Source organism: Halichoeres trimaculatus, unplaced genomic scaffold (genome assembly GCF_033239565.1).
Source record: "Halichoeres trimaculatus isolate MK-OKI-2021-1 unplaced genomic scaffold, fHalTri1.1 fHalTri1_scaffold_2, whole genome shotgun sequence".
NCBI classification, from domain to species: Eukaryota; Metazoa; Chordata; class Actinopteri; order Labriformes; family Labridae; genus Halichoeres; species Halichoeres trimaculatus.
In genome coordinates, this window is record NW_027437180.1 from 33,224,258 (window position 1) to 33,251,532 (window position 27,275).

Here is a 27,275-nt window from a genome sequence, read left to right on the forward strand (position 1 = left end):
GCTTTTACTTTGAAAGTACAAAATGAAATTGAAGTGAAGAAATCAGAGCTGGAGAACTCAGAGAGGATCAAATAAAGACTGAAACCTGTACGTACAGGAAGTTAAAGGACTGTCACTACCACCGGGGGAATGTGAAAGACAATATTTCTGCACTTCAGAGACAGTGCAATGGTCTGATCTGGTTTCTGGAGTTTGTGTGTGTGTGTGTATGTGTGTGTGTGCCACAACTGCACTGTTGCTTTTCCTGGCAAGCCTCAGTATTTCACTGGCAACCAATCAAGCGCTCCCATGATGACCCTTCTGTCTCTTTGCACTAACAGGCCTGCCACCAGATGCGCCTCTGAAGCACACATAGATGCAAACACACACACACACACACACACACACACACACACACACACACACACACACACACACACACACACACACACACACACACACACACACACACACACACACACACACACACACACAAACACAAACACAGAGTTGGAAAAGACAGAAGATAGTGGTTAAAACAAGTGGAAGGAAAGTCAGGGAATTCTTCTCTCCAGTGATTTGAACCACATATGTAAGTCCAGCTGTACCCCTCAGCGGGCCCGTAACATTTAACTCAAAGCACCAAGAAAAGCCCCCACCACCACCACCACAAGTCTCTGGTGTCTCGGGAAATTTTCACAATCATTTGGAACTAATACGAAATCACGGTTGTTTCATTTGCCTCCGCTAACCTCCCCCACCCCTCCTCCAGCCCCTGTGGAGCAGATGTCTCCAGCATCCTCACGGATCCCAAGGCTATGCACACGCGGAAACACCATCTGGGTCCATGCTTCAGCTGTGCATGCGTGTGTGTCTGAGTGGGCCGTGCGATGTGTGTGTGCATGTATCTATAACTTGTATTTCCGAACGTAACTGTGGTAGAGGAATTTTTATGTATGAATGTAACTTTATACACCTGTGTGTGTTTGTGTGTGTGTGTCATTGGATATTTGTTCAGTTAGTTATGGAGTAAGTCAGGGGGAGACGGTGGTGCTGTGGACAGACGGTAAGGCGCACCTGTGTGTGTGTTTTCTATTTTTTCAGAAGCCCCTTGGTTTGTTTATGTATGTGTGTGTGTGTGCTTGCTTGTTTACATACCCCCCACCTGGACAGGAATTCCCAGATGAGCTTTGCCTGTGGCAGGTGGGATCATTTGGAAAATCGGATCCACACCGTACCAAAATCACAGATTGCCTGCTCCCTCCATCCTTGCTTTCTTCTACCTCAATCTTTTCATTCTGTGTTTTTTTTCTTTGTGTCTAACTTTTGTTGGAAACTACTCTTAAATCAGGACAAAATTAAAACATGAATAAAAATGGATGATAATTACAACAAGCTTCTTGCTTCCTAATTTTTCACATGGATTTTGTAAATTAATTGGGTAAAGGGTCCAGATTTGCAAGCCATTCTTCACCTCTATTTGCCAAACTCATTAAGAGGTGTACAGGGCTGAGTGTGGCGCACTTTTGAGAGTTGAGGGGTTGTGCACATGCACGGAGTGAACGCAAGTGGGAGGGAGACGAGGGGAAAGGATGGGAGGCAAGGCCCTGGTGCGCTAAGGCGTGCAGGAGCCTCTGTTGCAGCTCTGATGAACAGCCTCTTAATTACATTTACAGCTAAGTGGAGCAGGAGCAGGAGAGCAGCCTCTGAGGCTCTACTGAGAGTAGACTGGGGCAAAACCTAACCAGGGCTTCTGGCTCCTTTAGTTTTCATCCTGATAACCCTTTTCTCTCATTAGTTATCACCCGGTGAGTACACCAAAATCTCTCTTCCTCTTTTCCCTCTCACCTCCCACTTCTCCCATCCACTTGCCTGCATCCTGCCTCTCTCCTCCTCCTCCTCTGACATGTTTTCTCCCTCCCCTGGGTCCCTCCTGCTGTACACGTTTTCAATTAGACAGAAGGGAGTCAGGGATGGAGGGTTTGACTGGAGAACTAGGGAGCAGGAGGAAGGGTTTTACACCTCTGATCCACAGACGGTAAGCGTCTTAATGAGGGATTTGAAGCGAGGGAGGGATGGAGCGACAGAGGGATGGAGGCAAGGCAGGCACCTGAACACCTGCAGGGGTGGGGAGCCTGATAAGCATGTGTTTCAATGTGTGAACGTCTGCACACGAGGGGAGTTGCAAGTGTATAAGTCAGCCTGTGTCAGGGGGTATATACAGTATATGTTTGTGCATGTGTGTGTGGCTGTATGTGTGTGTTTGTGGATGCATTATGGGGGTCTTCCTGAGTATTTGTCACCATGCATGTAGGACAGAAAGGGCACAGCATGTGTATACACCTGCTGGTGATGTTAGCCTGGTGACATCTGTCGATTAAAGTGCCATGCTGAGGATTGACATGACTTCACAGAGATAAAGGAAGGGATCTAAGGTGAGCCACTTAAGAACTGATAATATTTCACAATCCTGTTACTATATGTGACAAAAATATGAAATCAATCGGAAAACAACTAAACATCCTGGAGTTATGGTTTAAGTAAACTTCTTTTTCTTTTCAGACTCCATAAAACTCACACATAAACACACACATACTCACAGAATAAAAACTCTACACACTCTCCCCCACACACACACAAACACAGAGGAATGATTAAGCTACATAAAGGCTGATAAATAGCAAACATATATGAGTGTAATCAATGTTGTTCTAACCATGGTAAGGAAACTGCACGCCATCGTTTTCATGTTTTATCTTCCTCTCCTGCACACTCGCCAAATGGTGCTGCACTGAAAGTGGAGAAGGGTATTGTTAACAATGAGACAGAGACTAAGAGAGACAGTGACAGAGAGAGGGGAGATGAAGAGATGGAGAGATTTAATTAGAGGAAGTGAGAGTTGTGTATGATGGAGGTAGTGAGTCGCTGATAATTGACACAATATCAGTTTAACTGTACTGATGATGATGGCTTAAAGGGAGGGTGAGTGAATAAAAAGCTTTTGAGATACGGGGAGTGAGGAAGCAAGTCAAATGAACAAGAGAGGGTTTTTTTTTTCTTTTGGAGCTGTTGGGTTGTTGGAGGGATGAGGTAGGATTACTGAGGAGGTAGAATAAAGAGGGTTATGTCCAAAGCCGACTCAAAGAGGTGGTGGTTACTGCCAAAACAATGGAAACAAGGACATAGCTCCTTAATACAAGCCGCAGTAAGCTCTTATTTCATCCTTGATGTTGGCATTAATATTCATGATGTCTGAGGCTATTTGATGGACAGCATTTGGCACCATTTAACCATGATAAATTCAATTAGTTGGTAATGAAGTGATGGTGTTGGACACAGTGACTGTAAAACAGCACCGACTTTATTCAAACATGTTGATGCTTTTAAAGCCAATATGTGAACAATGAAGAAAGAGAAATTTCTGTCATCTTTCTTTTATTTTTAACTTCTCTGAAACTGGCTGGAAAGTGTATGTTTGTATCTTTTACTAATTTATTTCTTCTTTACAGATTTCCTTCATTTTGGCAGTGGTTCAAAGACAACACTGGGGAAAGTCTGTTCAACATTTTACTCCAGGTTCATGTGGTTTATTTGCTTAAGTAGGCAGGCTTTAACATATCTAAACTTCTCAAAAGCTTTAGCTTTCTGCTGCCTGATACATCTCTTTTTAATTTCTTTTATTTTTCAGAATAACTAGACCAAAGAATAGAGGCTGGAATGAGGTGGTGTTGGGTGAGTGGAAGGATCAAGGATGCTTATACCTCTAAAGTGAAGGCAAGAAGTTGAGGTAGGGAGTGTGGAGAGGAGACAAAGTCATGGAGGTATCATTTTGTACTTTGGTGGTGGAAGTGGTGGGTGGGACAGGGGTGAAGGTTAAGCAGGAGTGAGGAAAAACTTCACGATGCTTGCTTTAGTGAGTGACAGGTGTAGGGTGGGGTTGTGAGGTACCTGCATCCATGTCGTTGGGCCACGCACTGGACTGGGATGAGCTGGCGGCAGGTGAGCGTCCAGGGTAGAAAACATCATCCGTTGGGCTCTCCAGCTCACTGTCGTCTAATGACTTCCTCTTGGTGGAGCTGAGGTCAAAGATGTTTAGAGGGTTGAGGGGTGAGGGTGGGACAGAAGAGAAAAGGAGAGGGGTGCGTGTTTAAGACCTATTCACATCTGATAACTTCATCACATTAACAAACACTGGTGTTTTCTCAGCTTATTCATCTTACAGGAAACAATATAAACATCCCTAAGTCTTGGAGCTGAACACACAAAGTACAAGAATCATCAAAGCAAGGAGTGAAAAGGGAAGAAATGAAAAGAAAGTTAGACAGCCACACAGAAAGACTCTTTCCCTGTATGTGTGAATGTGTGAATGGGAAAGGAGTGTGTGTCTTATCAATCTTTGAAAGTGTTAATAACTACCTCCGTGGAAGGTTTGCGTACAACTCCACCTCAGACCTAAAGTGCCAGCAGATGACAGAGGTAAGAAGAGAGAAAGAGTTAAGAAAGACAAGAAAGAAGAAAGGCATAAGAGCTATCACACATCCATAAAGAGGAGAGCAGATAACAGAGATACACACAGACGAGGATGTTCAGGACAGATTCCAAGACTGGAAATGGACTGTAGCTCCGAAAGCTGTTTTTATAAAGAAACCTGCATAAAATGGCAAACTTGAATTGCCAGTACAGATAAAAAGCAAGATTTTTTAGATATTTTTGTGATTTTGTACTTCTCTCCTAACTTCCCTGAGCTTCATGTGGACTCACATGGCGGCTTCACCCCCGAGAGCCTCTACTGATGGTGGACAGCTGGACTCTGTGGTCACAGGTGTTTCTGGGGCAACTTGCATTATCTCTCTACACCTGTGCACTAGTGTAGCCTCTGATGAATCATAATTAAAACTGCGTACCTGGTGGAGGGAGGGGAGGTCAGGGAGCGCCGCCCCAGAGCCACCTGGTTGATGTTGTAGTAGCTGGGACTGCTGTCCAGGTCAGCGAGTGAGAAGTTTGGACCTGATGCTGTGGCAACAGGAGCTAACGAAGACACATGAGTAGAAGGGGAATAAAAAAAGCATGACAAAGAGAAATAATTCAGAGTTATATTTGGATTAACTTAAGAGGTATACACCTTGTATCCTCTGTTTCTCATTATAATTACTATTATTTTGTTTTTCTGTAAATATTCCTATTCTTTATTTTTATTTTATTTTTTTAGAAAATAAAAATAAAATCAATTTATTTTATTTTGTCATTTTTATTTTATTATATATAAATATATGTATATAAATATAAATATATATATATAATTTTTTTCTTTTATTTTTTTAGAAAATAAAAATAAAATTAATTTATTTTATTTTTTTAACTTTTGTTTAATATATATATATATATATATATATATATATATATACACATACATATATATATTTTTATATTCTTTTTTTTACTTTAATTATTTTCTTGTTAATTCCTTGTATGTGCAAATTTACTAGGCAATAAAACTTGATTCTGATAAACAAGATAAAAATAGATCCCCTGAAGCAAACTGTTACTTCAAGTCTGCTGTAAGTCATTAGTCCCAGTCAGGAACAGTAGTCATAGCTAGCTACAGCTTTTTCATGCATCCTACATCCCACTCTTAATCACTTTTTCTACTCACTCTGTGACACTCTGACCAGCTCTGCCACGTTCCACACCCCTGAGGTGACGAAGCAGTCCTGGAAACTCAGGTGCCCTGTGCAGAAAATGATGTGATCAATAATCTTAAATGCAGGTGGAAATAACAAAACCTGGAAAGTGATGATCTACACTGGAAATTCATGGAGTTGTGTTGGGAAAAAAATAATTGGAAGAAATCCTGAAAAATCCATCCCTGTGAGAGAGCGACCATCTGCAACTATGTTTGTGGATCAACATCTGTGTGAGTGTGTTTGCTAATTGGATCCATAATTGGAAAATGTTAAGACTGATAAGCATGATGGAATCAATTCTGCTATGCTAATTTGACAGTGTTTGGACATGGTTGTGTATATATATGTGTGTGTGTGTGTGAAATGTGTGTGTACCTACCATTGGGCGGTGGTTTGATGTCTGTGTCCCCCTGTTGGCTGGAGCTGTCTGATTGTCCAGATTCTGCACAGATAGAGAAACACAGAATGGTTAGGATCCAATCTGCATGCTAAAAAAAGGAAACGAAACATACTGGTAAGTGTACAGTGTGTGTGTGTGTGTGTGTGTGTGTGAATCATAGTTATCCATGCAGCCAACAGTGTGTGTGTGTGTGTGTGATATCAGAGGTGTGAGAGGGAATGAAACGGAGCAGCAGCATGTGTGGAGATGTGGTGTACATCTTCTAAGTATATACGTTCTTGTTTGATTTACTTCACACATTTTTGTGTGACAGTCGAGTATCTAAGAATGTTCGCTCTCATCTCCCTCCGTCCCTCCTGACTTAAGGTGCAATGATTTACAGTGTTCTGCTACGCCATTTAGTATCTTACCACGCAATCATATCCCTCGCCCTAATCCTATTTAATACCTTCTTGCTGGTAGGGATTTAGTCTGCGTAAACAGAACACCTTACGCAGACACACACACACAGACACACATCCGAACTCACACCCACTCTACCATGCTCACACTCTGTCGACATGTTTCTTTCAGTAATTTTTGTTTCACTTTAATCCTGGCATGGACACACTCATAAATACATCAGCAAACACACACACACACATGCAACATCTAATGAAAGAGTTGACCGTGTTAGTTTGGCTGGTTGGGAAAGTTTGAGGTTGCAAAACTGAAGTAAAACTTTGCCTCTGGGGAATCGAATGACAGCGAAGTATTACTAAATATTTACTCATCCGCAAGAATGCACGCCGATGACTGGTCGAGGAAAGCATAGGGGCTTCACTCACATGTGCAGACACAAACGTGATAAGTCTAGATCTGAAGAGGCTGCAGGGTGAAAGAGAAGGGTGCAGGGTGAGGTTTTGTAACAGGAGTGCTGGGAAAAGTTGGCCCTAGGATGATGCATTCTTCTCTTGGTTGTGGAAAAAGATGCTGAGGGTGTGTATGCAAATATGTGCATGGATACATAACAGACTGAGGAGCTGTTTGACCACTCGTCTGAGTCGGCGACTAAAACTGAGCTCCATGCCCAAGACCTGGGTGGGGGAGCTAACGCCATTGGCCTTCCACTTCGGCCTAGCTAGGCCGTAGCTATCTTGCTAACTAACTAGCTAAAAGAGGTGTTTATCTGGAGGCTGTAGGTGATAACAGAGCGCACGGACTCCTGCCAGCAGCACTTGCCTTGCAGCCACACTAAGCCACAGATTACTGAGCAGAAACAATAACAGACCTGTCTCGCTGCCTACGAAGCACTGCTTATCCACAGAGAGAGGCGAGACAGAAGAGAGTGAGAGTGAAAGACAGAAAGAGCACAGAAACCAAAGAGAGCTCCTTTTCCCCCTCTCTTCTCATGCACAATCTCTCGCTCTTCTCCATCTCTCACTGGCTGGGTGTAATTCTGGCAGCCATCTTAGAGCTTGGCAGCCATCTTAGCATTGGCGGTAGCGCCACATTCCAGCTAACTGACGGCACTCACTCCAAACATACGAGGCTGCGCCCCCGCCACGCACGCACCCAGACGCTTGCAAACACACACACTCATACGTGGACAAACATTGAGGTACACACTCAGAGTAAACATATATGATGGCCAATGAAAGCTGTTGAAAAACAACCTGACTTCACTGGACTTTTTAGCGTCGTGTAGTATTTCACCACACTGCTCGATAGTATTGCAAACACTCTATTTCTCACAACATGCACTGGTTGCATTCACAGCCACTGTCCTATGAGTACAGAGTATTTCACATATACTATACACAAAGTACAGAGTATGCTATGCTGCTGTGAACATTTAAGACGATCATCAAGAGGAATAAGACACTGCTGACTCAGGGGTTTCTTTTCTCAGAGGGCTGTCATTACAGCATAGCCCCCTACTTTGAAATCATGGATCTGAAACCTTCATATGAAACAGAGAAGAACAGCGTTAGAATGTGGATACATCACTGCACATGGAAACTTTGGCTTTGTGTTGCTGTTGTTGGCCTCTCATGACCCAACATGGTATAATGTTTCAGCTATGTGCCAAACCAAGAATGAAAACTGAGGGTTATGGAATACAAGACGCTGCCAAGCAGATATTTTGAGAAGCAGGCACACAAGCCATCGAGTCTCCAGGGTGATGTTGAGGACATCTACCAAACCTCATCAGCTCTGCAAAGGGTTGACTTCTTTAAACATGTTAATTCAACAAAACAGATGACCCAGCTAGATAGTGACAGCTTTCTGAACTCAGGCTCCTTGATGGACTTGAAATGATGTGCAGCACAGTTCAATCAGTGCTCTGGTAGGTTCAACAGTGCATCATTTAAGAGGATAGGGGGAGAGGGAGGTTAGACAGAGGAGGTCTGGTTCCTGGTTATCACAGCTCTGCCAGCTGCAGCTACAACAGCATCGACAAGGCCCCCTCCCCTCTCCCTGCCTCCTAACCACACATCCAGCCCCTTATCTTCCCACCACAGCCCCCCAAAGCCCTCCCTGCAGCAGCCCCAATCATAGCCCTGCAGTCCCTGTGGCTGCCCCCCCAGCTCACCACCAGCAGCCCCGTCTCCAACCCAAGACCCTACAGGCTGCCCCGCAGCCCATTCAAAGCAGTACATTTAAAAATGATTACACACTGATAATACAGAGAGTGTGACCAGATGATGTTCTCCTGAGAGAAAGGTGCTTTCTCTTTGTTTACCATCCATGTTATCAGATAGCTGCTGGACCATCACAGCTTTTCCCAGAGGAACTAATTTTTTGGATATGTCACCTGTGCCAGGGCAGGCGGGCTATGTTAAAATCACTGACCACAATAACCCCTTACTGAGATAGGTTAATATTTGATACATTTTACATGCACTCTCATGAACTATTACTCTTCTGGTTGGTTGACAATTTCTGCTTTCAATGTTAAATGAGCACTCTAACCTTCTGTGATTAATTAGCTCCATTAAAGAGGAGTTATCAAGCTTCGTCACACTGTTACTTGCATATGGCCGAGGAAACACACAGACTATCCTGTCCCAGATTGGCGGACACATCTCTTATTTTTTCCCTGCTTCCGAGGTAAGGGCCCTGCTCTTTCTAATCTTCTCCCTCCCTTCTCCACTTTTCTTTTTCATCCTTTGCATTTCACTCGGTGATAAAGCTGTCTTCTGTCAACTGAAAGGCAACAAGTAGACCAGATGTTCCCAAAGTGAGAGTTGTAAAACACAGCTATGGGTTGCGAAATGCCTTCTAAAATCAAATCTATTACGCATTTCATCAATTACTGTAAAAATATAAACCAAAAAAAGCGTTACATTTTGAATAAACAAATCCAAACAGATAATTCTTGCTCTGTGCTCCACGTCTTTGTTGAGGACCCCCGAGGTGACTAAGCCAGGATAACGGCGTTATCATTCAAAGGGGATTAATACAGGAAAAACAGAAAAGTGGTCTTATTTTCAACCAATCAGTTGAATTAATTATTTTTAGCCTCTTTTTTGGGGTTGTTTTTGTCTATTACTGACTCCTGAATCAGAGTGTGTGCTTTGCAAGAGATTCTTTGATATGTCATACTTTGTTGATGGTGAAAAGTCTTTGACCTTAAACCCAAACAGCCTTGAAACATCCAATGAGAGATGAACAGACTTCTGGGGTCAACTATCTGTAGGATGCAAAGTTCAACCCATCAATGTGTGACGTAAATTATTGGAATAATATTTAAGGTTAGCAAAATGTCCCCATAATGGGATAATTTTAGCAACAAATATGATAATGTTAGCTAAAGGCTTAGCCTGTATGAGCACACCTGTGCAAACCAGCACCACCTGTTACCTGCAACTATCTCCAAGTAAAATCTGGAGCAGCCTCACCCCATCAATGTTAAACGAATGTGCTGGCCCTAGATTAAGTGTACAGGCTGAACAAACACAATCTATTTGTAATTTTACAAATGGAGCTTAGCTCAAATCATAACCAACCAAAGCCTGTTTGGTTGATGAATCGATCAGACAAATGTTGGTATTCACTACATCTCTGCCAGATGAGTGATCTTCTACAGTTATTAGAAATTCTGGAGGGCTACAAGAGGTGATTTAGAGTTAGCATTACTGTCATTCATAAAGCATCAGGCCATAAAGTATTCTTCTCCAATGCCTCCCAACGTTAAGTTCATTTCTGCTCAAACTTTTGAATTCACAAAAATGTCTTTGTGTCATGTGACAAACTCCACAACCAATGTAACCCCCGTCACTGATGGTTTTATGCAGCCAAACTCCTCCCACTAGGGTTCCTTTCCCTGTCTCAGTCCCTCCATCAACCACCGTCTTCTGTTCTTTACTGTGTTACTCTCCCTCTGATGCTAATCTGCAGCCCTGCTGATCTTCAGGGTAAACAAAAACAAACCAGCCGTCCCACAAAGCAACCAACTGACCCACCATCCTTCTATCACTTGTGGATTAGGCTTTGGCTCAGTGACCTGTGCCATTGACCAACTGGTGTTAGGGGTCAGACAGAGTTGCCAGTCTGTCACTCCTCATGGCGAGAGCAGCAAAGCAGTGAACTAAAGCTCAGCAGGGAAAAAAAAGCCCAGATTAGAACACATCCAAACGTGACCTAAAAGCTCTCTGCGCCCTGCAGCAACAGACAAAACTCTGAAAGCACAAACTGCATTTCCCCACGTGTGGAAATGTTCAAACTCATGATTATAAACTTGGGATAAAACCGAAGCAAAAGCCAAGTGACAAGTGGGCTTCACAGCGGTGCACCACTGTTTGACAGATGTATAAACAGTGCTGGTCATTTAAGAGTCAGTGCAGCACAAGCACACACACATACAAACCAACAAGTGAGCTAACAAACCCTGTCCCCACATCTCACCAGTGTGTGCCCATATGCCCGACATGTATGTGTGTAACTACATGTATGTAAGCAGACTGTTGGTTCAGAGAGATTTCCCTCCTTGTTGGAACAAATGTCAACTCCACTCTCCCCCTCTCCTCTCTTCTCCTCCCCAAAACACAGGATAACGCCGTACAGCCTCCCAATTGGGTTTCGCTTAAGAGGTTTATCGGTATGTTGCTAAACATTCTGACCTTTTTTTAATCCTTAATGCGCTTAAAATGTTCCAAACCCTCCTAATCCCCCTGGCTATCCCACACAGATGTTCACTCAGCTCTTTTATTGGACCTTATTTTATTATTTTTTTCTTTTTTAATTTTTTATTTACGTTTCTTCTGATTTATTTTTTAAATTATTTCTGTCTGTGTCATATGAGGATTTCTGTTTGAGTGTTAGGAAGTCTTTATGATTGCTGCTGTTATCTGTATGTCTGTGGTATGTGTGCAGTAATGCTTTTGTCCTCAAAGTGTTAACCAGCTCCCCATGTGGTAAGCCACGAGTGTGAATGTGACCTTTCAAATTTTTAATCTGTTTGACAAAAAACACTTTTTAAATGCTAAGACATGAAACTTAAAATAGTACAGTCATAAGAAAGTGAAAATGAGTTCATCCTGGTTCATTTCAGGTGAAATGAGGTTTAACCTATGTGTGTGGAAAGATAACACTGTGTGCACAATACAGGCATTGTTTAGTTTAGTGTATGTACGTGCGGATATACAAGTAAATGTATGTAAGTATGCATGTGTGTATTTGTGTTTGTGTCCCTGTATCACTGTGCCACTGTGCCAGGCAGGCAGGCCGTGTGGTGAGATGGCAGCGTAGGGCTCTGTACGAGCGTGTGTGTGTGTGTGAGTGTGTGTGTGTTTGTGTGGAGCAGGTGTGCCTGGCCGCCCTGCGCAGCTTGCTGCCCATCTGTGCTCCCGTCTGTGTGCCGCCTGCGCCCATGCTCTGCCAACAGCACCACACCACGGCAAAGGGACCCAGGAGAGAGGGATGCTGAGAGACGAGGGGAGGGATGGAAAGAATGGGAGAGAAGGAGGGGAGGAGAAAAAGAGAGGAGAGTGGGGGTGTGGGGGGGAGGAGCAGAGATAGGAGAGAAAAGGGGGATTACAAGGCTGGGAGCACGGAGGATAGTGGAGGGAGCAAAGGAAAGTGGGAAAGAAAAGGGGAGGGGGTTATGGGTCTAGAGAGTATGCATGAACTCGCAGGGAATGGGTGGAGTGGGTGCTGAGTGGAGGTGTGTGTGTGGCTGGCTGGATGCCCATGCATACCCCCCCTCTCTTTTTTTATCCCCTTCACTTCTTCCCGTTGTCCCCCCTCTCCCCATTCATCCTCTTATCCTCACCCAGCATCACCTCTTGGCTCCATCAGCGCAGAATACTGTGGACTGGAGTGACACAGCTTCACAGTCTTCTGCAATGTTTCTCCATCACTGGGTTGGGACCTATCGGTGGGGTACCCTGAAACCTGTCTCGTTTTCTATCTAAAAATACTTTAATTGTAACATCAGCAGGGTATTCCCAAGCTGCTGTCATATAATCCTGGCTAAATGTTAAGCTGTGGACCCAGAGGTAGAATTCTCTACGGGCTTTTTTCTATTAAATTAGCCAATCCACTGGCCTAAAAAAATCAATTATGGTAAAGGGATTTCTTTCCAACACATACCATGCACACCAACTTTAAGTCTGTTATCCTCATACGTGGTAAAAATGGTTAACACAGAAAAATTATCATTTTTATTCAGAGTGTTAAAAAATAAATAAGGTATATTCTTAATTCAAGGGTGGACTCATTCACTTGTAGCGTTTAAAGCTGGCCTAAGCCACATTTTCACTCAGAGGGGTGTGAAATGACTTCGACTAAGAGTTATGAACTTCAGCAGAGAATGTGTGAATTTGTTCTTATGTGTGTGTGTGTTTCATTAGTTTCAAACTGAAAGTAATTATAGTACACAACAGTGCAAAACTTTGCAAGTTTGGAAGAAAACTTTCAAAATCTGCTCATACCACATTGAAGAGGAGTCATGTTGTAAAGTGTTGCTAATGAAAGGTAATCCAAGAAGCAGTAGTTTGATCCAGTATCGTTACCAACTGATGTCACTGATCAGAGTTTTGTCAAAGCATATCCCAGGGGTGTTGAAAATACTCATGTTTTATGGAATCAAAATCTTTATTTACAAATTGGAAACGAGACCTTTCTCTTGGTCAGGAGCCCTGTGCAGAACAAATCAGAGCCTGAAGGTTATCTGATGTGGTTATTTCTGTAAAGCAGATATAATCTTTCAATGGTGCGATAATAAAGTTCCCGAGGCAGCCAACTTTCTTGGCCTCTCATTCGGTTTCTGTGATCATTGCTATGCATCGTGGTCACAGAGGCCTTGAACAGAACTGTGATTCATTATTAATACGGATAGCTGAGTGTTAATGGGATTCTGTGCTTCGGAGTCATGCTGACTAGACTTGTTTAGTCTTGTTTTTGGAGACTAAACAGGACCACGAGGACGTACAAAGTATGAGTTTGGTGCACAGACTCACACTTTTACAGATCTAGTCATCCAGTTGACACATGCTGGGGACAGAAGGCACACAAGACTCTGATACCACTTCATTTAGATAATGCCATGTAAATATTTCTACATCCATGGAATGAGCTCAAAAAATAACACATCATTGTGATTGTGCTTTGAATCTGTGGGCATTCATTTGTGTTCACCATAAACGATTATGAGCAATCTGCTTCCATGTACCTGCAAACGGCTTCATTAGCAGAGGAGCGAGTACACTGCAATTATGTGTGAGTGTGAGTGTGTGTGGCTAAAGCTGGGGGCCCCCAGCACGGTTCACGACCCAGCCTAACAGAGTGTGAACGTCCTCCTGCTGAGCTGATACTGATATAACTGTCCTGTAAGTGGTGTTGACACCAGCATTATTACCCTGTCAACCTCCATCTCTACTCAGTTTAAAGGCGTCAACCAAGGCGGGGGCCCGGACACAGTAAGGACCGGTGAGTGTCCCCGCACAGCCCCACTCCAGTCCAAATAAATACAGCTGCACAAAGGCCGGAAAGGGAAGGAGAAGGGGAACACGAGGGAGGGAGAAGGAAGGAGGAAGGCGGGGAGGGGAGGCAGCAGTGGGGGTACGTTCACTCTCAACACTAACTACATGTCTCCATACAAACCCCACAGAGATGAAGTGAAGGGGTGGCTGCAGTAAGGGGTTACCACCACCAGGTGGAGTTTTCCTGGCACACTCAGAGCATGGTGAAATGCAAATAAAGCAACAAGGCCTTGGGCCAGGCGTCTCTGCTAGCTCAGACTTCACTCTCTAGACTGTGGAGAGAAGCAGGCCAGGAACGTAGAGAAAGGGAGACAAAGAGATGAAAAGGGGGAGAGATGTGATGGGAATAAAATCAAAGTGAAATATGGAGCCATGAATATTATTGAGATGTGAGTAGGAGCTTATTCCATCTGCATATTGCCTTTAGATAGTAAGATTCAACACCTAGTGTGCGTGCCACGAATGTGTCCCAAATTAAAACACCTTACTCTTTCTGACATCAGGGGCTGAGGGTTCACTGTGACAAAGAAAGGCTAGCTTGAGATGGTCAAAACCAAAAACAACTCCAGAGAAGGACGGAAATGTGAAGAAAGATTTATAATAGAATAGAACATGGTCAGAAAAAAGCACATAGCAGTGTGACAGAAGGCATACTTGCGGCAAAAGGGAGCAGCAATAAAAGTTTGCAGAGAGAAAATAAATTACACGGGAGTCTGGAACAAATGTATAGGGGACAGCAGAGCATGGGAATAAACCATAACCGAACTGCGTGACACTGAAGAGCACTTATAGTTACTATACAGGCGTGAAAACATAGCAGTTGTAAATAAAAGATGAAGTTACATTTACTGCACAAATCAGAGCAACTGAGTTCAGTTTTGCACAAAGTTGCAGGAAAAGTAAAGAGCTGAAATAGAGCCGGGGTGTGAGGGAAAGCCTGTGCTTAGACTTGGATTTCTCCTCCCTCGTTCCTCTTCCTGCTGGCCCAGATACACACTGTGGGTCTTTGTGCTGAGGCTGTTACACACACTTCCTGTCTGGCCTGCAGAGGGGTGCTTTAAGGTAAGACTCTCCCATGTTTTGCACTGGAACTGTCCTCCTCACTTTTCCTGCGTTGTACTTCATATTTACCCTTCACCACTCTGGTTTTAACACATAATTCAATCCGAGGTTTAAACAACCCAGACCACCTGTTTTCTGCCCACATCCTCTTCTATTTAAAATGATATGTGTTATGAGTGTTATTTTTTACATGCTTCTTATACTGGTGCTTTTTTTCCCCTCACTTTAATCTTCCAAGGTCCTTTGCATTTCTTTACAAGACGCATAAAAGAAAGTGAATTACACTAATAGAACGCTGGAGCACTTGCACAGCCAAGGACACGTCGATAAGAGTGAGAAAACATCCTCAGTGCAGTCATACACACATATACACACAAACACACAAAGTGATACTGAGCAAGGTTGCCAACTCCTCCAAAAGCACCACTGAGATAACAGCGATAACAAACATTCTTCCTGCAGCCAAGTCTTTTTCTCCTGAGGAACACTTCAATGAAAATTCTGAACAAATGTGCCATTTTATGAACATAACAATACGTCAAAAAGTCAGTCGAGTGAATGTGCTCCGCTGGAAAGCAGGAGACCCAATTACAGAGGATCTCTTAAGTTCTTTGCTCATGAGAAATGAAATGATGAAAGTAAGGAGAGAATACATCCACTGGTATGCATTTGAAAATAAAGATGGTTCAGCTGGGAATGCATAAAAGTCATAATCAAAATTATTTTCCGGTGGAAAAAAAGTTTTAATATCGTAAAGAATGAAGTCATATATTTTATGCAAGTGTAATTTCTAAACAGCATACACTTTTACGCATGCAATCATATACAGTAGACAAAGTTGCTCCCAGCTTGGTGGTACACATATAGAGCTGCACACAGGGGCCTGGACATCCACACAATATGTGTCTCACTGGGAAGTGCGAACAATCCAAGTGACTCAATCCTGTCAATCTGTGCCAAGAGGACAGAGGGAGGGTGGGAGGCAGAAAGTAAGAGGACTGTGGGAGGTGGGTGGGTGGGGGGAGTTTAAAGAAAGGGATACTAACAGCAGAGAAGGAAAGGAGCTGCTGGCAAGAAGAGGAGTCGGGTGAAAAAGTGAAGGCTATAAAGGCTGTGTATATGATATTGTATACACACATGGAGAAAATCTCCAGGAGAGGAAACTTGATCAAAGAGGTCATGCTGTCACGTTGACAACACACACACACATACACATACACACACCCACGGTAGAGCGGAAGGACATGTAGCTAGCGCTGCCAAGCGGTGGTCACCTTTGACCCTTTGGCACTGTAGCTGGAGATGATGCCAGCCAGACAGCTCAACGCAGGAAGTAGAGCAAACAGTGTGTTTGAATGTGCTTGTATATGTGTGTCTGTACACAGGGGTGTGGACACGCTGTCCAATCACGGCTATGAAGTCAGATCGTATGAGCCAATGAAAGCAAAGTTGGACGAGGTTGACAAGGGTTGATGATCGCTCATTTTGTGCCATGTCAATATGCATTCATGTTGGCAGTAGCGTGCGTTTGTACTAGTGTGTTGGCATGGTTGGGTGTGTTTGAGTGTTGCTATGCAGACTGAGGATTAAAGACCATGCGGGAACATCCTGGGAGGGCAGGGGAAGAGAGGAAGTGAGGTAAAGAGGAGAGGAGTTGGCAGGGTAATGTCAAAAAAGGCAGGTGGTGAACCTGTGACCTTTAGTAACAGGTGTTGTGTCACTAAGTCTCACTCAGGGTCCACACGCTTTAAACACACAACAATACACTGGACGTCAAAGATGAAAGAGCGCTCGGGAGAACATGGCATGTTGCTTGGTATAGTTCACACAATTTCACACACAAACACACACATTCTTGAGGGCCTCTTTGTTCATTGTGCAGCCTGATAGAGGGGGTGGTGAGGGGTGAAGGGTGAGGTCATGTGAGGGAGCTGGAGCCTGGTGCAACGGCTAGCCTCATGTTAACCCGGTTGTCTCATGGGTGACTCTGACGGATGTCCCGTCTACCACAGGTAGCTCTTATCATATTAATAAAGACAATATCACAAAGAGATCAATGTATGAAATAAATATGCATTTAGAAATGTGCAAATTGAGAATGCATGTGAGTATGTGTCTTAGGAAATCCCATATGGGATACCGTCACAGCCTGACTACTGATTGATATAAAGACTGAAATACTGATCGAGATGTGGAAAATTGCCAAACAATTATAACAAACACACCAAAAAAGACGCTCAGTTTCTGCAGCTCTGCCACCATCTGTCAGGTGGTATCGCGCTCACTGGGAAACTGCATCCCCACGAGGCTGTTTGCATAAAAAAGATAGTATGTGATGCAGAAAGTAAAAGAATGACAAGACGACAGGAAACAGAGAGGTAAGGTACTACAGAAGTGTGTGTTTAAAATTCTGCATGGAGTTACAAGACTTGATACTCATAACTGAAAAAGTTTGTTTTCCTTCTCAGTCCTCCTTCAGTGGTTTTTAAAACAATAACGTATACTGTGAGACTGTGACATGCGCTGACATTGTTATGAACTGTCACCCCGCTATGACACATTTCCCTCCCCTCTCATAACCTTTAGCTTTCACTCTCTGTCCCCAGAAAAGAGCACTCAGTCTGGGCAAAGGACAGCAGGCGACTCTGAGGCTTCTGCCAGACAACAGAGGCCTCCAGTCTTTTCAGAATTTGGATCACAGACAAACCATATGTGTTCCCACAGAGCACAAGTCAACACACACACACACAAACTTTCGTGTATGTGTGAGGTTGTCCTTGTTCATCTTCTGAGCTCTTTCTCTTGCTATCTTGCTATCATTAATGTATACCAATGATTGTTGCTCTGTGTGTGTATGTGTGTGTGACTGTGTGATTGTGGGTGTAAGTTTATGTAAGGATAACATCCCCCCACCACTCCACCACGCTTAGCCCGTAAGCCCATCCCGCTTAGCGTCTCCTCACTAATTCTAATTCCAAAATCTAATTCACCTCCTTACCACAATCACCGCACACATCATCCCTGTACGCCGCCCAGGCTAAGCTACACACACACAAAAATCCCCAAACACACATACACACACAAAAACAGATTGGCCAAATGATAACTGGACCCTGGTATTTGACTTTTCCCCCACACTTAATCCATATTAGCGGTGTTTAGCATTAGCCTGTAACCCTTAATACAATTTTCTCATTTAAGCTAGCCAAAACAAGCAGGTAGAAATGTTCCCCAAATGTACAGTTTTTGATGAAACTGTCTTGCTAAAACAAAAACACACCAATTAATGCTAACACAGCTGTTTTGTCGTTAAATGAGAGGCATTCATTGAACAGACGTCTGAGCTTTAATCCACTCTATAAAGAGCTATAAAATGCTGAGAAATGAATGTTTGCAGGGGCAGAGGTTGTGTGTGAGCAGACCTGATCCCCTGTAATCTAACCAGTGATGTAATGCCTGGTGCAGCCACCATAATATGTTACATAACCTTATAACACGCTTACGTACCCTAGGGTCACAGGGTTCATCCTGAGCATGAATGGCTGTTTTGTCAGGACCAGATGTTTAATGATCGCGATGTAAAATAATTCAATAAACCATTATAGGCTACTCACATCAGCAAGGAGTCGGTGATTATCAGCACAGTGCAATTTCAGAACGTGTCAAGAGTCATTAAGCAAGTTCACTGAAGACGACCTGACTGAGCTTCAGCTGAGGTCATGCAGATGCAGAGCAGCAGTGCTTATAGGAATGACTGCATCCAGCCCTCAAAATGGCTCCAAGAATTAACACAACCACTCAGAGCATACCTCCTCGGCCCCCAACTGTTCTGAGCTCAGAGAGAAAAGCTTTTGATTTGGTTGTGACTGGCAGCTCATGTAAACACTACATCAACTAGTGAGCGATAGTGGAGCCCGGGAGGGAGTTGAACGCCTGCCAAAAAGCTGCAAAGCCAAGTTTGGCCATATAGCACACGGAGCGTGTGTACATCTGCCTGTGTGTATGTGCTCATATGTGGTGAAAAGGGGGTTTGTATGTGCAGTCATGAGTGTGTGCATACAGTATGCGAGCACATGTGTGTCTGTGTTTAACCCATTTACGTAACAGACGGGGTCCCTGGGTTCAAGCAAATTTAAAGACTGAGCAGGGAGCGAGAAAGGCAGAGAGAAAAAGAAATAGGGGAAGGAGCTATATGAGGAGGGTGAAAAAGGGGGGCAGGCATACAAGTTGTGCCAAAACGAAAAAAAGTCGGGATGAGGTGGGTTGAAAACTGTAAGGGAAGACAAGGCAAGAAGGAAAATGTAGAGTATTAACTTCAGAGGGGACAGAGAAAAAAGAAAACGGAAAGTAAAACCATGAGAAGAAGAGTTTTCCGCTCATTCTGTGTCTAAAAAACGCCAGACCTTGACTGAAAAGGGAAGGCAAGAAGAGAAAAAGAGACAGGCACCTGACATAAAGGAATCTGCACAGTGGAAGTTTGATGAAGCAAAGGCTGAACAGACTTTTCAGGCCAGACAGCGCACTGCCTGGACGACACCGTGGATGTTGCCCTCGACAGAGAGGAGGGGAAAAAGTCAGACGGAGAAGAGAGTGTGAGAAAGTGTCAGGAGAACGAGAGAGGAAGAAGAAAGAGCGAGGAACCAGGGACAGAGAACGGAAGCAGAAAGCATGAAAGCAAGGGTGAGAGCGAAAGAGGGAGAAAGTTAGGGAGAGAAAGAAAAAGAAAGGGAGAGACAGAAAGAAGCATGAAGGCTTGTTTCTGGTGGGACTCCAAGAGCCAGCATCTGTTTGGCTGGGGCTCAGAAAAGTCTAGTGTTTCACCCTGCAGCGCCCGGGGGAATGCTATTCCAGGCTGCATGGGCTTCTATGAAAAACAGCTTTATGTGGAAAAGGGGAGATGGAGGGAACCGGAGAAAGAGAGGCAACAAGGGAAGGAAGGAGAGCAGGAGCAAGAGGAAGGAGAGGGAGAAAGAGATGGGAGAAGAAGGGGTGAGGAAAGGGTGAGTGATGAAGTTAGGAAAAGAAGTAGAAGAGTGAAAATAAGAGGAGATGAGGGTCACGCTTTTGTCGGTTAATTTCACCTATTCAGAAAAAAAAGCTCCTTATCGCTCCAAACTGGACAGGAAAAGCAAGGATGGGGAGAAATAAAGCAGCCGCAAAAATGCATAAACACACACACACACTCTCACACACACAGGATTTGTGTCCCTCCTCTGCATCTGGGCTAGGCCAGCTGTGTTGTGGCTCTCAGCTCCGGGCCTCCTCACCTGTCAGTCAGACGGCTGAAGCCTCTCAGGGGACAACAAACAGCTGGCAGACAGGTGCGGCCGCTGTCCATCTCCCAAACCAGCACCTGTGTCCCCCCTCTGTGTGAGTGTGTGTGTGTGTGTACATGCATAGTCGTACACCTCTTACTGGGTATTCTTTCTTCTCTCAGACTCTGTATAAACAGTGCAGACAGGCACAAACAAACATATCATAGCACATCTAGGGTGGCTTCTTTTCTGTATACTCAGTCAATCAGTATCTGGTTGCAAAAAGCCAAACCACTCTACTGTGTGCAGCTAAGCAAAGATTTGATTCATGATGTTGGTACAGTGTGCTGAGGAGGAGGAGGAGGAACAGGAGGAGGAGGAGGAGTGAGGGGGTGATGGTATTAAAGCGGGGCCTGAGGCTTAATCAAAAGCAGAGGCACTTTCCCCTTGAAAAACAATGAGGGAAGCAAAGTTTACATGAGCTAACTGACAGCGCGAGGGGGAGGAGGAGGGAGGAGAGATGGATGGATGAGTGAGGGAAGTTGGAGGGAAAGAAAATAAACATACAAGGGAGTTGGAGCATGGAGCTAGATTGAAGGAACAAGGGAGAAAAAACAGTGCATTAGTGTGTTGGACTAAAGTCATGAAAATGTGTTTTTCACATCGTATTACCTCACCACTACTCCGTCTCTAACCGTATCTCACTCTTCAACCTCCTGCTGCTCCTATCCTCGTTATAGTTTGCACTGATAACTCGCTATGCCTAAAACCACGTATGCCGATTTTCATTAAATTCCACATTGGAACGACACCCCACTCCCACTCAATCTAACTCCCTCCAGATCCCACTGGAACACATAAGCCTGTACTATCCATGTACTATCAGCTTTGGGGGGATTTCAGTCATTTTAAGGCATTTTGCTTGTCCAGCCTGGATTGATGTTGAGCAAAGCAGCTCCCAAAACCACCAAACCCGCACATAAATCTGCATCGGGTTGAGTGAGGACACACAGAGAGACAGACAGACAGATAGATATGCAGACAGATAGATGTGCAGATAGACAGAAAGATGGCTGTGGGGAGGAGTGTGAGATGACCAGAAGCCTTGAGAGTCTTGTGACTGAAATTAATGTGGAAACGGTTACCAGAGGGCTGTCAGATGGTTTCCTGTGAGCAGGGTGGGCTGGTCTAACATTCTTACCACCAGTTAATTGAGGGAATAATAGTTTATCACAGACTTTATCCAGCGAAAGAAAATAAATCTGCTGAAAATACTCTGTAATAAACTTTGCATTGATAGATGCAATGTCACCAAGATATTTCACGTGAAATTAAGATCCGATTCAGATGACAAAAAAATCAAACACTGTGGTTTTTGGGCCGCAATATTACAAAGCAGGCCAAAGTACACACCATTAAAGTGATGTCCTTACGTTACTACGTCATTTCTTTTCCACAGTTTATGTAAATGAAAGCTTTGCGTGGTAGTTGTAAAGAACCAAAAATGAGTGTTGAGGTCAATGCCTCCATGACACATGAGCATGTTTGTCAAAATGTTGGACACCACTTTCCAATGACTTTTGGACAGATGTGCAACTTTCCTTAAATGAGAGGATGCTGCCCTGCAAATGCTTAGCTTTGGACTGGTGGATAAAAAGTCCTTTCTCAAATGGAGAGACGTGTTTCTCTATCAACCCAAGACATGGGAATCATTTTGGTCTTGAATTAGTCTCATTTCAATTTATATGCTTGTTCATAATCCATCATTTAAAATGGGATTTTCAGGACTGGAATTGGTTACTGTCAGGTTTTCCCAGGAGAACAAGAATCCAAGAAGTCTCCTTGATGGCACTACGCTGGCTGGAAAAAAATTGAGCTGTGAGATGCAAGAGTAGGGATGGGTACCGAACTAGGTTTTTTTATAGGTTCTGAGTAAATTCTGTCAAAAGTACCCAGTACCAATTCACGTAAAAATCAAAAGGTACCATGTTTAGCTACCTAAATGCATCCTTGTGACTGTGAGGGAGTGGAAAAGTAGGCAATTTTCCATGCTGGACATGAACACAGCATTGCAAGGTTTTAAATCAGGGATCCCAAACTCATGCCAATGGAGGGCCAAGAGGCTGCAGGTTTTCTTTCCAACCAAAAACTCAACCAACTGATTTCACTGATTAGTCCCTGCTCTATGCTTGAAGGTGAGGTAATCAGTGAAATCAGCGGGTGGAGTTTTTGGTTGGAAAGAAAATCTGCAGCCTCTTGGCCCTCCATGGCACAAGTTTGAGATCCCTGTTCTACATACTGAAGTACTGAAGAATAAATACATTAAATTGAAAAAAAAAATATATATATATATTAGTATTTAACAAATTGATATTTTTCTACCACATAAACACGAAAAAGTACTGAAAATTGGTACCGTTGAGTAGGGATGGGTACCAAATTAGGTACTTTTATAGGTACTGACCAAATTCAGTCCAAAGTACCGGGTACCAATTCATGTATAATCAAAAGGTACCATGTTTAGGTACCTAAATGCAAACCTGTGACTGTAAGGGAGTGGAAGAGTAGGTGATTGTCCATGCTGGACATGAACACAGCATTACAGGGTTTTTATTGAAGAATAAATATGTTAAATAAAAATAATTGACATTTTATTATTAAACAAATTGATATTTTTTTCCATCTAAGCATACAAAAGTACCGAAAATTGGTACCCTTGAGTACCGATACCGATTGCCAGGTACAGGGAATTGGTAACGTATCGTTTCAAATGTGAAAGGTACCCATCCCTACTGTTGAGTGTCTGCACCAATTGCCAGGTACCGGGCATCAGTAACGTATGGTTTCAAATGTGAAAGGTACCCATCCCTATGCAAGAGCTGACCTTTTTTCTTGAAAAAAAGAGTTTTATTGGATTTATTTTCTAGTAATGGTGGACAACGGAGCTGGACTGGCAAAAATAAAAAAGGGACAGAGGAGCTGAAGAAAGCTATAACACGAGTTAAGCTGTTCGTGATAATGTTCATTCCAACCCAGCAGTTATTCTGCAGTGGTCTGCTCAAACTTGAGAGTCTATCAATAAAATGGAGAGCCAGGTACTTTTGCTCTGCCGGGTGAGATCCCAGAAAAATACAACTGTTTCTGTCCAAAGGTGTCACTGCTTTCAATGCCAAAAGATAGTCCCTCCTGTGCCTTTAAGTAGAGTCATGTTATCCACAGCAAAAGGAGTTCTGGTCTTTGAATCCCACTTGTTGAAGTGATATCATTTGTCTCCAGCATTAACCCCAGTTGAACTCTCTGAATCACAGCAGTATATGACAGTGAACCACACAGCTCTCAGGTGTGACAGATGCTCTCCTACATACTCCTCTAGGCAACTGCCTTAAATGAAAACCTTCATGGTTGAATAAAAGTTCAAGAAAACCACAGAAAACGACCACAGACAGCATCCTGCATCACCTCAAAGGCTGAGCCTGCTCATGCTATCTCTAACAAACACATCATCACTCTTCTCCATTCAGCTCTCTCTGTGTTTTTGAAGCGTCCCCCTCAGGCATTGCCTTCTATAGAAGACTGTAAATATCCCTGCTAAGTGAGTGGTTTGAGCTTGTGAGTGCTTTAGTGTTATCTTTGGTTGTGCAGCTCTCCTGGCGATTTATAGCCATGGACCTTTGCGGTGAGTAAGGAGTACATGATTGCTGATGTATTAAAGGAAAGAGTTCACAGAAGGCCACAGCGAGAGCTTTAACAACTGAACAAACAGTATTTTAACATTTTCTATATTTTTCTTCCATCTGTCAAGATCAACATGAAACACTCCCATGATGAGCCTAATGAGTTTATTCTTTCGTAATCAGTTCTACTTCTTTCAATCCTGACTGCAAGTTCTTCTTCTATCAGACAAGGATGAAACTCCATGTCATGCTAATCTCATAGCGGTTTGAGTTGGGAATATTTTACATCATAAAGTCAGAAAACAGTCAAAACGTTTTGTGGCAGCTGAGAAGTGTGACGAACAAAAACAAGCAGTCAATTCATATTGTGTCTCAGATTTAAGACATCTGGTCTGTCTTTAATAGGAAGAGACACTCGATGAAAGAGAACTGATTAGATGGAACCAAAACAAAAAACCCTGACATATTTGAGGGAAATTCGTCCTTTTATGGAAGAATATAACTCCTTTAATCTCTTCGCCTCTTTTTTTGATTAGTGCGAACACATTTTTGCAAATGAAACACTATAAAAGACTGACTGTGTATCAAGTTTGACTATATTTTAAAAGATAACCTCAGGTTGTAGGCATGGTCTTGGGCAGCCTCAGCACAGTAATCTTTTTGTTACCTCTGCCAAGGAGGTTATGTTTTGGGAAGAGTTTGTTTGTCTGTGAACACATAACTCAAAAAGTAACAAACAGATCTTCATGAAAATTTCAGGAAATGTTCAAAATGGAATAAGGAAGAAGTGATTAAATTTTGGAGGTGATCTGGATCACCGTCTCGATCCAGGATATTTTTTTAAAGGATTCTTTATCATTGTGAGATAAGGTCGTTTTCACCATATGTGTATATAACTCCATGATAAATGGTCGGATTGCTTTGCAAAACAATACAAGACAAGGTCACCATAATTTCTGACAGATGTTAAAATATGACTCACATGTTAACAATATTTTGGATACTAAGATCCAGAATATGAAATTTGTACTGGGTCATTATGAAAGGGAGTATAACATTAAAATAGGACTAAAGTGTTGTGTCACAATGGTGATATACTTGGCAGAGGTCTTCTAGTTTATCCTGAAATTACCACCAAAATGTAGCTTTCCATTGCACAAGCTTCATCGTTAGACCCTGATTCCAATTATTTTACACACACACTGCTGTACGCTGCGTTTATTCACACAGCTCAACATCCCGACTTCATCGCACTCAAGTTCAATAACAGAACACTTGACACAAGTGTAGAAAACGCGCAGTTAAAGAAGACTTATTTGAAGGATGTCAAGATGTGCATACACTCGTGCACATACTTGTGCAGCCATATGGGCCATAGCATAAATGAGTTGGCTGTTTTAATGAGAGCTGTTGAATGAATGTTTACAGCCACATTGAAAGCATCCGCACTCATCAACACTCTCCCTCTCTCGTGTGTGATGAGACAGCCATATGATTTCACTTATCCACGGCCTTGGTCTGAGAGCCTCCAGACTGGGGATAGTGACGAACTAATAATCCCCCTTTCCTGCAATTATCCTCCTCCCCCTTCTCCATCATTCTCTCATTCTCTCTCCTTTAAATCTTCTTTTTTTCTCTAAATCACTGCTCAGCTTTGTCTTCTCCTCTCTTCTGACTTCAACTCTATCTTATCAGAGCTTTTTCCTCTTTGCACCCTTCTTCCACTGAATGCAAACAGTTTTAATTAAAACCATTTGTTTCATCAGTCCCTTTTCTTTGTATACATTTCTCTTTGTTTATATCAGACCTGCTAACTGTGGCTCTCCTGTCTATAGAGGATATTCTGGCAGACTGAAGGACTGAGGATACAATATGGTTGTCCTGTGTTTATACAGACAGGTTGATAAATTCCTCATCCTGTTTCACAATCCTGCAGATGTGTCTTATAAGAGGAGAGAGAAGATAAAAGACAGAAAAAGACAGAATCTCTCTTTAAACAGTAAGTGATGCCTGTGGCCTGCTATGACTGGTTACGACTGGTTCCAGTGCGATGATAAAGTTGAGCAGAGGGGGCTGCATGAAGTCAACAGCACGCTGATGGCTTGTGACGGACAGCGTCATTAAGAAAGGTGGTGATGTAATCCACTCGGGGGCTCTGTGGCAAAACTACTGACGCCCTCGATGATTGTTCCTCCTGTGGGACGCACCGAGTGAGGAGGAGGTGGAGGCAGGGGAAGGAGGTATGGTTAATGTGACATAAAAGTTTACAGCACTCTGTGCTGCTGTTGACTCTGACACGGGGTTGATGTGTGTTCACACTCATTCTCTTACACACTCTAATCAATGTGCGTGATCAATAAGCCAGTGTCAGATTGTTTTAGCTCAGGCTGGCTTGTGGTCAATGCTCAGCCAGAAATTACACAGCTCAGCCTGTGCTGCAGGGTCCAACAAGGCCTTACTATTAGCTCTTTGGTTGGACTAACAGCCGCAGATCCTGCTGCTTTGGCTCCTTAATAGCTGATTGTGATTATTTGGGCTTATTGACATGCTAATGGTGAATCGGAGCTATGGGGATTGTTTAGAGAGGATTACAGAATGAACTAGCAGGGATATGGGGAACATGACGAAAGCAATAGTAGTGCTAATGATGGGGCCAAGCTGATCATCTCCGGGATAGACGGGACAGAGAGTTAAGAGATTTACACTTTAGGATGGAGCGAAACTCAGAGGGGGAGGAGAGAGGTACGGGGATAAAAGTAGAGGTATGTTGGTATGCTGTACCGGGTCGTCTTTCTGCACTGCAAAAAATGAAATCTTATCAAGTGTTTTTGTCTTATTTTAAGTAAATTTTTCTTATTACATTTGATATGAGCCACATTCAACTTATCAGTCCAGGAAATGTCCTAGGTATTGACCGATAACGATCCTGATCCGACACCAGTGTTAAAGAATAACCTGCATGCTCTACTGTGGGATAAGACTGGTAATGTTTAGAGTAAAAGACAAAAATGAGTACATATGAAATGACTGAAAACAAGGGTTTTAATGTTTAACAGCAGCTTGGTTAAAAAAAGCTTCAGAATTTACAGAAATGACTGTTTGATTGTAAAATTTTAAACCTTGTAGACTAAATCACAGTCTAGCTTTAGTGTCAAGTTGGACTGATCCTTTCCTGCCGATACCCGATACCAGGGTTGGTGCATCCCTAGTCAAAATTGCTTGTTACACGTACAAAAATCTACCAATGGAACAAG

General features: G+C 43.2%; 1 protein-coding gene across 14 annotated transcripts in view; it reads right to left on the reverse strand.

The window, feature by feature from the left end:
- Window positions 1-27,275, reverse strand: part of nfixa (nuclear factor I/Xa) — a 113,077-nt gene that overhangs the window by 17,138 nt on the left and 68,664 nt on the right. For 7 of the 14 annotated variants that reach the window (XM_074665370.1, XM_074665363.1, XM_074665374.1 and 4 more), the window contains 6 exons: window positions 6,043-6,105; window positions 5,633-5,707; window positions 4,884-5,007; window positions 4,396-4,431; window positions 3,928-4,055; window positions 2,696-2,770 (listed from right to left, as the gene is read on the reverse strand). In XM_074665370.1, coding sequence (XP_074521471.1) covers window positions 2,696-2,770; window positions 3,928-4,055; window positions 4,396-4,431; window positions 4,884-5,007; window positions 5,633-5,707; window positions 6,043-6,105 — 501 coding nt within the window. The remainder of the gene's footprint in view (window positions 1-2,695; window positions 2,771-3,927; window positions 4,056-4,395; window positions 4,432-4,883; window positions 5,008-5,632; window positions 5,708-6,042; window positions 6,106-27,275) is intronic. The other 7 variants (XM_074665375.1, XM_074665369.1, XM_074665376.1 and 4 more) reach the window with 3 other exon arrangements.